The sequence below is a fragment of the Miniopterus natalensis genome, chromosome 2 (genome assembly GCF_054644295.1).
Source record: "Miniopterus natalensis isolate mMinNat1 chromosome 2, mMinNat1.hap1, whole genome shotgun sequence".
Lineage (NCBI taxonomy): Eukaryota > Metazoa > Chordata > Mammalia > Chiroptera > Miniopteridae > Miniopterus > Miniopterus natalensis.
Genome location: NC_142082.1, coordinates 151,471,635 through 151,484,904, shown reverse-complemented (window position 1 = coordinate 151,484,904; position 13,270 = coordinate 151,471,635). Strand labels below are relative to the sequence as shown.

Genomic DNA, 13,270 nt, shown 5'->3' with positions numbered 1-13,270 from the left:
AACTGATGTTAATGCTGTTTAGTGGGGGATTTAGCGAGACACTTAGCAAGCGGGAATCAGTTATTTTAAAGAAAAGCTTTTATCTTGAATGTTTCAAACATTTTTCCTAGTGTTTAGAACAATGTTTTTTCTTTTTTACTTTAATTAGAATTTAAATAATTTAGATTCTAGTTTAAAGATTTTATTTTAAATAAGATTAAAATGACTTTGCTTTTCAGCATAGCAATGTTATCTCAAACCTCCCTTTTCTGATCTTACCAATGTGCCTGCTAAGTTTGAATCTTTTGCGCTTTAATAACATGAATATTATTTTTAGAAAGTTTTGATTTTTTAAATTATCTTTTTTACTATCCTCTTGGTAAGGTTTACCTATGTAGCACATACTATTTTGATTTTTAGATCCCCTCCCCCAAATAATAAATGTGGATTACTAAGACAAGAAAATATGCACTGTCCTTTTTCATACTTCTTTGATTAAAATGAAAACATTTTAAGAAATGCTGTGCCCATCAGCAGATTTTAAATTGCTTATTAAATATGTACCCTATATTAATCATTTATATTAGTGAAGTTTAAAATGTTTGATGACAGTAATATATTTAATTTTCCTTTTTTAGTTCAGTGTTTGAAAGTCTATAAAGTAGCTCTAATTATTAAATGACACTTGTAGCAGAGCACCATGTTTGTTCATCTGCAGACATCTGGTTTCAGGGCAGTTTCATTCTGTTTTCTATATCTGATCTAAGATGACAGTATTGATGAAATTGAAGTTACTTTAATTTCTGTATCTGAATTTTTTTCCTTTTACTTATTATAGGAGCATTGGTGGTGGTAGCTTGGCTCCTGCCCACCAAGGGAAAAGAGACCTGTCATGAACATTTATAGTGACTGTAGGAAGTTAATCACTGAAGCAAGTTAATGAAGTTGCAGATGTTAACAGTAATGTTTTGGGATAGACTGCCCAAGGATATGTAGGAGCCTTTTAATTGTATTAGATATCTTCTTGATATATTATTCATTACTTTGCATTTCTATATTTTTTTAATTATTGAAATTCTGGATCTTGAGTTTAATCATTTTGCACTAATTTATGGTCTAGATTCAAATATACAGACTAACACTTTAAAATTTTATTCCCATTAACTTATTAAGTCAAATTTGCCAAATACCTTAAACTAAAACTTTAATAAACTGTATGGCGTTCATTAGATGTCTTTTAACTTTTTCTTCAGCCACCTTGAAAAGGGCAGATGACAGATAACCTGTCTCTCAGAAACTATTTGCAGATGTGGACAGTGTTTCTAGAAAAGGGTGTACATTTCAGCTATAGAAGTGTTATCTTCTTACTCTTTGCTTGTATGTCCACTATGTTTTGTTGATGTTTCTTCTTGGTGGTTGGCCAGTAAATCTGCATATCTTTACTTGTATATACATATATATTTTCCAAGCTTAATGCTTATTTTTTTATATAAAACCTCACTTAAAATGACAACACAGCTACCCAGAACATAAAATAGGATTTCATATATTTTGAGTACTAAATTTCATGTGTCTTATTAATAACTAGGATAGTTCCTTGTTTCTCTTCAGAGCCTCTTTATCCCCAGTATAAACAATTCTACCTAGTTATAAACCATTCTAACCCAGAGGATATTAGGAAGAATGATGCAGAGAAACATTTAGTCGGTCAGAAGAGTATGAACTACCTGACAGAGGAGAAAGCGAGGAAAACATAATCAGAAGAATGTCAAAAGAGGAGAAAAATCAGTCTCTTAACCATTTTGTACAGGGACTTATAGCCTCAGAGGGCTTTGTTATATAGCAAAGGCCAAAGCTGACAATAATAGCTTAATTTAAGAGGAGCAATATTAAGAGGAACATTTTAGATAGAGGTCAGCAAAACTGGCTTAAATAAAATATTTTAATGTTTAATATGTATAATTTAATTATCAGGAAAATTTACTTAACATGAGATCCTTCATTCTTCCAACTACATAGGATAAACTGAGGTGCCAGTATATAGATTTATAGTATTTTTCAGTTTGTCCCCCACTTCTGCCAATGTAAAAGAATTTTCTGATAAAATCTTAAAAAAAAAAATTAAACTGTTACAGTGGGATGGTGATTTAGTTTGAACTTTGAGTTCCATGATTATCTTTCATATATTTGTAAGAAAAAATCTTGCTTTCCTCAGATTTCCTTTTAGACAAAATCCAAAAGTAGCATGCTGATGAAAGACCAAAATTATTTTTGTGGTGGTCTGTTAAATTCAATATATATATTTCAAAGAACAATCCCTTATAAAGCTCAATCTTAGTGAATATATACTTGTATATATTTACTTCTCTTAAGGTTTTGAAAGATGTATTTGGTATGTTTTGTAGGTTCTTTTTGACCAGGCAATTTATTTTTTTCCATAGTCATCAAATATCTAAGGCAAATTTTTGAATAATAAATTTATTTTAATCCATTTGTGTTAGAATTAGAAACCAGAAGTGACAGAATTAGTTGTGATGGAAAATAAAAATAAATTATGGCACACAACATGCTTCATATATATCACTTAAAATATTATATGCATCCCTCTAACTAGAATTAATTGTAGAAATAATATAGTTGTAAAGTTTAAATAATTGAATGCTATGTGCATTTGAAATGTATTCAGGTTTCTGCACATTTTTTTAAAAAGGTTTAAAATATCAGGGATAAGCACTAAACTTATCATTCTGTGCTGTTTCTCTTTAACTACAGACCCTGCTACATGGAAAAACTCAAGACACCTTTCTAAAGGTTTCCTTTATCCATTGTTTTTGGCCCTTCTTTTCCTATTATGCCTGCATGTGTGCTTATGTACTCTTACAGGCTGCGTGCATTTTTTTTCTTCCGCTTTTATTTGCCTATTCACATTGATTGTTGCAGGTTTTAGTGGTTCTTGTTACCTTTTGGCATTTCATCAGAATGAAGGCTTTTTTTTGGTGGTGAATGTAATGTATTTTTATTTTAAAAAACATGCTTGTGAAGCCAGGCCTTTTTTTATATAAGGTAAATTCAAAACAGCACTTTGGTATGTAGTACTTGCCTCTGTGAGTTCTGTTCACCTAGATTACTCCAGTCCTTCAAAGAGACTTCTTGCAAGAAGGTACTAAGCTTCAAGTAGGTGAGCATTCTACTTGTGAAAAGGATCCAGTTTTATTTACCTTTATTCCACCAAAGAATTGATCCACTTTTTCCTCAGTAAATATTTATTTGAATATCTTACAGTCATTTTTATTTTGATTTCAGGTGGCTGATATGCATTATTCATAAACTCAGTCATTAAGACATTTAAAATTCTGAATTTGGCAAAGCAGAATAGCTGTGCTTGGGGGAGGTAAAGTTAGTTTACCTTTCTACAATTAAACATTTCTAGCTTCTCTGGGAAAAAGAAAGCAAAACTTGCTCTCTAAGTTTTAGACCACTTAATAGTCCCTACAGTGAATATATTTTCCTTTTTTCAGCAAGTGCAGGAGAAACAGACTTAGTATTGGAAACTAGTGGAGCAGAGTGACTCCATACAGTGCATATGCTAGGGTGTTCCCCTTTCCCCCCTATTTCTTTCCTACTTTCAAGCCTAGAAACATAGTCTTGGCCCTGGGGAAAAAATTCTCCTTGAAAATGCATGTAAATTACACAGTAGCTTCACACTGCTGAGAGAGCTCTTTATAGACATAACAAATTGTGACTGTATAGGTAACCAACAGGACATCAATTTAAAAAAAACAAAAACAGGTTGAGAAGTTAGCGGTTTCATTCACATATTGCAAATTTTACCGTAAGTTCTGTGTGTAAATCTATTATATGTGCTTTTGGCATTACTCAGTAAGATTCTTAATTTTTCTTCTTTTAAGCCATTAGCTTAATTGAGTACTTTGCTCAGATAAACTACTTTTATATGTAAGATATTTAAAAATAAAAATATTTTACTATAATATAACATAAAATATGAAGACAAGTGAACAATTTTTTCCATGAAGTCTAGATTTCAAATGGTGGGATGACTTGTGAGCAACTCCATCTGAAATTAGTCATGTTTTTGAAATCAGTGACACAATTTTTAAAATGTGAAAGGATAATTGAGCAGATTTTAAGATACTCATGAACTTGTAGTTAGTGGCAAAATAGGAACCAGTAATAATTATGTTGTGTTTTTTAATTCCTAAATAAAGATAAAAAGTAATTTCCATAGTTTCCAATAAATGGAGCTTTTCTTTTTCCAGGAGTTGAAGCAGAGGAATGGGGTAAATTTCTTCACACCAAAAATAAGGTAATGACAAAAGAGTATCATGAAGAAATAACATGTTGAAAAATTTTTTTGTACAAGTAGTTGATAATTGAGTTTCTTATTATTGGCAGTGTGGTATGTTATTTTGAAGCAGCTGTTCCAAGTAAAAGCTTATCTTAGTAACATTTCTAATCACAGTTGTTTATTTGGAAAACACTAAGTTAAGCCCTATTCTCTTTAATTTGGAGATTTTTTTGTTGTTTTAATTTTGTTTTTAAATTACAGTTGACATCAATATTCTCTTAGTTTCAGGTGTGCAACATAGTAATTAGACATTTATATACCTTATGAAGTGATCACTACAATCAGTCTAGTACCCACCTGGCACCATACATAGTTATTACAATATTATTGACTATATTCCCTATGCTGTTCTTTATATTCCTGTGACTGTTTTTATATGGAGATTATTAACTGTTGTGGGATCAGGTAGCCTTGAAAAGCTCATACAACGTATGACTCCTTGACTCAGAAAAATATATGTATATATTAGAATTTGTATACTAATTCTCTGAAGCAGATCTGTAGACATTCTTGAAATGTATCAACCCCCCACTTAAGAACTTTTTATCTTGTTTTGAATATCATGCTTTTTTGTTTCAATAATTTTTAGCTTTACACGGATTTTGATGAAATTCGACAAGAAATTGAGAATGAAACAGAAAGAATTTCAGGAAATAATAAGGTAGGCATCTTATTAGAGTAGAAAATCTATCAGTAAATCTGTCATTCAGAGTATTTTGTATATAATATATGGTCAGCATTATAAATTCATAATCCTGGTTTTGACACTAACGGAGTATTTTCACAAATATATTAAAACTACTTAAAATCCCTTGTTTCTTAGAGCATTTATATAGTCACATATTTCATTTAGATGTTTATTATTGATCTTGTGATGTACATACTTCTCTATTATATCATTTTTCTTTTTTTTTAAAATACATCTTTATTGATTTCAGAGAGAGGAAAGGAGAGGGAAAGAGAGAGATAGAAACATCAATGATGAGAGAGTCATTGATCGAGCCCATAACCGGGGTATGTGCCCTGACCGGGAATCCAACCCCGATTGCCTGGATCCTAGGTTGATGCTCAACTGCTGAGCCATGCCCAGCTGGGCTCATTTTTCTATTTAATACTGCTTACAATAAGTTACCTTTTTCTGATGGTTTGATTCTACTCTAACTCAAGAAGCATTATATAACTTATGAGATGTATATATTTTATTTTATTTTAATTTAAAAAAAAAAAAAAATATCTTTATTGATTTCAGAGAGAGGAAAGGAGAGGGAGAGAGAGAGAGAGACAGAAACATCAATGATGAGAGAGTCATTGATCGGCTGCAGCCCGCAACCCGGGCACGTGCCCTGACCGGGAATCGAACCCCGATCGCCTGGATCCTAGGTCGACGCTCAACCGCTGAGCCACGCCCGACCGGGCGATGTATATATTTTAAAGAGCTCTTTTTCTTAAAACAGAGTAAGGCTGGATTTACTTAATGCAGAGAGAGAGAGAAATTAAATATTTTTATTTCAGCGAATATGAAAAGTACAGTTGATTCTTGAACAACAGTGGGGTTAGTGGAAAATCCCGGCACTCTGCACATTTGGATTCCCAACCCATGGAGTTGACAAATTATGAACGTTTTGTGTCTTTTTATGCTTATAAAACTTGTAAAGGGCCAGTGGTGAAGAGTCTGTGAAATAATCTTAGTATAGGGGAGAGAAAAGGTAGGTATGTCACACTATCCAGATTCTTAGTATTTGAATTCAGGGACCTGGAGATCCAGAAAATTTTTCTGAGGATTCTCTTCCAATATACACTTTTGCAACTTGATATTCAAAGACTAAGAACCAAATTGAGTTGGATAACTTGTTACCTATGCCTCACTTTCTGAGCTCAAGAATCTCATACATCTGGATAATGATACATTATCCTTTTGTTCAGTACTAAGTCTATTAAATATATTTAAGAAATGGTATCTGCTTAGAATCAAGAGAAAAGAAGGTGAATACAAGGGAAATAAATTGTTGGTATTATTGGTATAGGTTGTGATAGGATTATGTGTAATATGCTATATGCCTGGCTGCCTTACTTTCCATATGTTTCATCAGGCTTTTATTGTTGAAATGTCTTAGGGATCATGGTTTAATTCATATTTAAAAGCATCTAATGTCTACCTACTTGAAATGAGGTTTACTTTAACATTTTACTTCATTGAAATTTCAATGTGATTTTAACATGTTTTAAAATTTATTTTTAGGGAGTAAGCCCTGAACCAATTCATCTTAAGATTTTTTCACCCAACGTTGTCAATCTGACACTTGTGGATTTGCCAGGAATGACCAAGGTAAAGAATAGCTGTTACTCATTGTGGATTTAGTCATGTTTGTTTTCATTTGAACAGATATGTTTTTTCCTTAACCCCATATGAGAATAATAAGCTTTTATTTTTTCAATCAACTTAATCTATTAGCAGCATCTGGTATACTTGAGCCCTTTTTTCTCCTTGGAACACTCTTTACTTGGCTTCTAGGATACCACAGTGTACATACAGTTTTACTTCACTGGTCGCTTCTTAAAGTCTCTTTTGCTAGTTTCTTATCTTCCCAGTGTCTAAACAATGAGTGTCCCAGAGCTCAGTTTTTGGACCTCTTGTCAAGGGGCTACACTTAGCCCCTTGATGATTTCATCCAATAATACAGCTTTAAATACATGAGTACCTGTATGCTGACAGTATTCAGGTGTCTCCAGATTTGTATATCCATCTCCAGAACTGTATATCTGACTCTCTACTTGACATACATACTTTAAAGTCTAATAGGTACTTCAATCTTGATGTGTTTAATGCCAAATTCCTGACCCATTCCTCAACCTCTGACTTGATCCCTCTGTAATCTTCCACATCTCAATAAATCACAATTCTGTTCTAACAGTTGCTTAGTCAAAAAGTTTGTAGTTATCCTTGACACCCATCCCACACTCTACTTCCTGTCAGCAAATCATCTTGGCTCTCTTTACTTTTAAAATATATCCAGAACTGTGCTACACTCTTTGTTATCATGTGTTAAAGACATTCATAGCACCATCCTGATCTAGCCACTATCATCTCAGCTGGATTACTGAGATAGCCTCCTAACAGGTCTTCCTCTTAATTTATTCTTAGCTAGGCAGCCAGAGTGATGCTCCTGAAGTGAAAGTTATATTGTGTCATTCCTTGGCTCAAAATCTCTCCAGTGGCTTCCATTTTCACTTAGTAAAGCTTAAATATGTATTCTGTCTGTCCCTATTACTCTTCTCCTGACTCCTGCTCCAATCTTCTACCCTTTATTGTTTACTCTGTTGGAATGTTCATCCCCCAGATACCTATCTGTACCTCTCCCTTATCTTCTTCAGTTTTTAATCTTTCTCAAATGTCATTATCTGAGAAAGGTCTTCCCTGATTACTCCATTTAAAAGCATAATCCAATTAAAAAATATAACCTTCTTTAATCATTCTGTAGCCTTTTATTCTATTTTTTCTATAGCACTACCACTACCTAGATGTTATATTTGTTTTTTATTATCTGCTTTTCACTACTACAATACAGGCTCTGTGAAGGCAGAGCTTTTTTTTTATTCATGACTTTGACACAATCTGGCATGTTCAGCAGTGTCTGAAATACAGTAGTAGGCTGCCAGTACATACTTGCTAATTGAATGAATGAATTTGTCTCTAGGTAATTAACATTGACTGGTCTTTAGCATGGTAAACTTGATATCTGCAAGAGTTACATTTTGAGACTGTCACATATTGCCAAATTCATATATACCACTGTAGTATATAATTTCAACTATCTGTAAATGGAGTAATTCCTATAATCTGTGGATTAAATGGGGGAAAAAGCTGAGTCAATTTTTATTACTAGCTTCTTGCTCATCTCTGTTTGGTTCAGGTGCCTGTAGGTGATCAACCTAAAGATATTGAGCTTCAAATCAGAGAGCTCATTCTTCGGTTCATCAGTAATCCAAATTCCATTATCCTCGCTGTCACTGCTGCTAATACAGATATGGCTACATCAGAGGCACTTAAAATTTCAAGAGAGGTAGATCCAGATGGTAAGGACAGATGTTAATATTTATTGAGATGCTTGGTTAACAGTGGTAAATCTATTTACTTTCAAGAAAGGACTTATTATTTTTAAAAGGAATAGCTCTAGCTGTTAATACTCAGTTTAAAAATAATGCTTTCCTATTTTGCTTATAGTTTCAAATAGAAATTCTGATGGGAAATAGTTTTAATGGGTAAATTGCCGTACAGGCTAGGTAGAAATACTTCATAATGTCCATACTTGTAAATGGTTACCTAATGACTTAAAAATAATAAGATGGCTTTGCAAAAAGAGTTTCTTGTTTTGTGTAAATAAAATGACTTGGGTTTTTGAATGGCTGACTTCTAAGAATAATTAACTCATAGTAGACAATCATTGTAGATTATTATATTTTAGTAGATATTTATGGTATCTACATTTTCCAGAGGTAGAAAACATTTAGATGAGCTTAAGGAAGAGGGGATTCTTAGAAATAAAGGTAAGGTCCATTTATGAAGCATTCATAACCCCAAGGATCAGTTCATACTGTGAGTTGGTGTATGATACTTGACTAATGCTGTAATGTGCATTGCTTATTATATATAAAATGCAGGCTTGCAAGAGAGTAATTATTCTTATTATTTTTTGAGAGTAATTATTATTGCTGCTAATGAACAGTATATGCTTTGCTCCATACAGGGGACAGTTTTTTTTTTTTTACATGAGTATTTGGAGGGTTAGTGGGCTCTGCTATGTTTCTTTTTTCCTGCTTTGAAGAAGAATTTCAAATAAAATTGGATAAGAAATGTTAGTGCTAAGACTGCTAATTAAAATTCTCATAAAAAAGGGTCATTATATTTTTTTTATTTCAGGTTTTTAAAAACCTTTTTTACTATATGAATAAGTAATGTTCATTTTAGATTAAAAGATAAAACTATACCAAGAGGTTTAGTTAAATTTTATTTTTATTTATAATACAGTTAAGCATTTTATCTTTAATTCTAATTTAATTCTAATTTAAACAGACCCTTGAGCCATAAATATGACCATACTTTTGATCTAGTAATCTTAATATAGTAATATAGTATAAGGAAATAATATAACCTAGTATTATTTATAGTATCAAAAAATTAGAATCAACTTACTATATGACCCACAGTAAGAATGAGTAAGTAAATTAATAGAATATGAAATCATTAAAAAAGATGATTTTTGTAGATTTGGGACAAATAGGAAAATGCTTATAATTGAAAAATGCCACATATAAAGTTGGACACAAGGCAGAGCAGCAGCTGGAACGCTCATACATTGATTGCTGGTGGGAACGGTGTAGCCACTTTGGAAAACAGTTTATCAATTTCTTAAAAAGTTAAGTCAGTAGTTCTAGGTAATTATCCATGTTAAATGAAAACTCATGTTCATATAAAAACCTGTTTGCACATGTGTATAGTAGCTTTACTTGTAATCTAAAACTGGAAACAACTCAGGTGTTTCTCAGATGGGGAATGAATAACTAACCCCTAAGTACATCCATACCATGGAACACTATTCATCAATAAAAGGGAATGAACAATTGATACTTCAGCAGCATGGATGACTCTCAAATGCATTATGCCAAGTGAAAGAAGCCAGATTCAAAAGGTTGTGTATATGATTCCATTTATTTAATAATCTGGAAAAGGTAAAGCTAGGATGAAAAATGGGTTTGATTAGGCAGTACAAGAAAACTTTGGGGGTATTGGAACTGTTTTTCTTGAGGTGGCAGTGATATAACTCTTTGCATTTTCAAAATTCATAGGACTGTATACCAGGAATGAGTGAATTTTAAACAAATTTTAAAATGCTTATTGAAAAGCCCTAAGAGCTAATAAATTTTTTATGTGAAATTTAAAAAATATATACATGATAATTAAAGTTAGATTGTAAAAGTATTCATAAGCAAAGATTAGAAAAGCATTATCAAAATGATGATAAGAGGTACTATCCAATGGGATTACAGATGATGATTTTTCTTTATTAATTCTTAAAAGCTTTATTTAATGGGCCATTTTCTTTCCTTTTTTTGCATTTACCAGGTCGCAGAACTCTAGCTGTAATCACTAAACTTGATCTCATGGATGCGGGTACCGATGCCATGGATGTATTAATGGGAAGGGTAATACCAGTCAAACTTGGAATAATTGGAGTAGTTAACAGGTTAGCAATCAAGAATGGGATAAAAATTGCAGCATTCTCATTTCAGAGCATATCTGAATTTTTAAAATCAGTTTAACATGTGACAGTGCCCCTATTTTTCCCCCTTTTACTGTAATCTTGGTATTGCTAAAGAATTCATTGCTTTAAAGGGAGAAAAGAAATTCATGAAAACTTCCCGTACACAAAAGGTTTCAAAGTAAGCAGTGCCATAAAATGGAAGGGCATTTACTGGATAAGGGGGGGAAATTTACATAATTTGTACCCAAACAAGAAAGAGTTTGTTAAGGTGGTAGGATTTTAATATACTGGTTTAACCCCTAGCATTAGTGATTCTATGTAATTGTCAGGATGTGACTTAGAGAAATTTTATTAAATGTATCCTAATTATAAATAGCTAGTATTAAAATTGTGGAAAGGAAAGGGTGTCTAATTATGTTTATACCCTCTACTGTGATCAGTTTGCAAATGGTATCTCTTTGAACCCTTACAATATCCCTGAGGTAGGAGTTGATGTCAATTTTATAATCAGAAAGCTCAAGTTATACATTTACCAAAGCCACAGGGCTGGTGAAAGCAGAGCCAGATAAAGTGAAGATCCCTCTTAGTCCAAAGCCTTTGTAAAATCATAAGTGCTGTAATTATCGTATCATCCACAAAGTAGATATAACAGGTTTAAATGACTACCTAACATCTTTGAGTTTCAGACCTTTTAAAATTAAAATGTTTTCATTAAGTGGTATCTAAGATCCATTACAGTTGTCTGCTTCTATTCATATGTCCTTCTACCTCACCCCTACTGCAACTTTCTTTTTAATTCCCACTATTTCTCTTTTCAGGCAAGCAGGTGGCATAACACTATTTGTTGTATTTGTAGATGACTGCTGTTCATGTAATTTTTTTTGGTAGAAATTAGCTTCCTCTCCATGGACAAAATATACAGTTGATAAAGACAAATTTATTCACCTGTCTAATCCCTTTTACTTGAGAGTACTGCTTTTGACTGTAGTTAATGTAATGAGGGGGCCTAAACTGTGTAGGCTTTACTTACTTATAAGTCACATGGTGTGAATCTTGACTGAACTACTTAATATGTGACTTTTGGTAAGTTGATTAATCTCCCTGAGCTTCAGTTCCTTTGCTGTAAAATGGGATAATACCTACCACATAGAATTATTGTGAGAATTAAAAACAATCCATGTCAGGCATTATGAACAATGCCTGGTGCTGCTATATCATCACCATCATCATCCAAGGTACATAGAGGACCATGGTTGACTTCAGCTGAACAGTTTTACTATTTTTCAACCTTAGGAGCCAGCTAGATATTAACAATAAGAAGAGTGTGACTGATTCAATCCGTGATGAATATGCTTTCCTTCAAAAGAAATACCCCTCTCTGGCTAACAGAAATGGAACAAAGTATCTTGCTAGGACTCTAAACAGGTAATGTTTTTTACCTCTTAGAAAATGAGGTGTTTTTTTTTTGGTTTTGTTTGCCAATAGGTTGTCTGAGACCTTTCATTTTCAGTTCCTTATATTTTCATAATGTTCTTGCATGTACAGCTTCACTTTTTGTTTCTTGTAAAGTAGGTTCTTGTAATGTAGATGTCTATTTTTATTGGGGTGGTTGGCATGAAATCATTATGTAGTCTAGGAATGCTAGAGTGAATTTTAAAATGTCTTTTTATTTTTTTGTTAATCCTCTCCTGAGGATATTTTTCCCATTGATTTTTAGAGAGAGTTGGGGAGAGAGACATTGATGGGAGAGAGAAATATCAGTCAGTTGCCTCTGATACTCAGCTGGACCAGGGACTGACCCTGCAACGTGGGTATGTGCCCCAAACAGGGATTGAACCTGCAGCTTGTGTATGTGTCCTGGCTGGAAATCAAACCCGTGACCTATGGGATGATGCCCCAACCAATTGAGCCACACCAGCCAGGGCTCCATTATTTGCATTTTAAAAATTTGACTTGTTTGGTTTTTCCCAATACACAATTTTACTTTAACATCCTTCCTTTTTAACCTTTGTTAGATTACTGATGCATCACATCAGAGATTGCTTACCAGAGTTGAAGACAAGAATAAATGTTTTAGCTGCTCAGTATCAGTCTCTTCTAAATAGCTATGGTGAACCTGTGGATGACAAAAGTGCTACTTTACTCCAACTTATTACCAAATTTGCCACAGAATATTGTAACACTATTGAAGGAACTGCAAAATATATTGAAACTTCAGAGCTGTAAGTAAGAAATTTCTCTATCAGTTTGGCTACTGGATTGATAGGTTACTTTATCTTCTGTTACAGGGACAAAAGATACTATGAGATTATCTGACTGATTTATTATTACCTGTAAAACAGGATTATCATTTTGTAGAAATGATGGGATGGTATCTGATGTGTTAAAATTTCTTTATGTAAAGCACAATAAAAATTTCAGGTTATATATTTTTAATAAGACTTTAATTGAAAAGCACTTAAGAATATTTCATAATTTAACTTTTAAAATGCTTGTTTCTTTAATACGTACTGTATAACTGTTCATGAAAAATAAGAAAATGTAGATAAAAAAGAATACATAAGGACAAAATTAGTCTTAATTCCATCATCCAGAAATAATCCCTGCTAATATTGGCATTAACCTAGATATTTTTCTTTGCATCTGTAAAACATAAACATGCCTG

At 32.8% G+C, this 13,270-nt stretch overlaps 1 protein-coding gene across 8 annotated transcripts in view; it reads left to right on the top strand.

Annotated features, from left to right (window-relative positions):
* DNM1L (dynamin 1L) overlaps positions 1–13,270 on the top strand; it is a 45,694-nt gene that overhangs the window by 20,347 nt on the left and 12,077 nt on the right. For 4 of the 8 annotated variants that reach the window (XM_016201451.2, XM_016201449.2, XM_087814731.1 and 1 more), the window contains exons 3-10: positions 2,752–2,790; positions 4,257–4,303; positions 4,935–5,006; positions 6,585–6,671; positions 8,257–8,419; positions 10,467–10,587; positions 11,899–12,030; positions 12,621–12,827. In XM_016201451.2, the coding sequence (XP_016056937.1) occupies positions 2,752–2,790; positions 4,257–4,303; positions 4,935–5,006; positions 6,585–6,671; positions 8,257–8,419; positions 10,467–10,587; positions 11,899–12,030; positions 12,621–12,827 (868 nt within the window). The remainder of the gene's footprint in view (positions 1–2,751; positions 2,791–4,256; positions 4,304–4,934; positions 5,007–6,584; positions 6,672–8,256; positions 8,420–10,466; positions 10,588–11,898; positions 12,031–12,620; positions 12,828–13,270) is intronic. The other 4 variants (XM_016201447.2, XM_016201452.2, XM_016201450.2 and 1 more) reach the window with 1 other exon arrangement.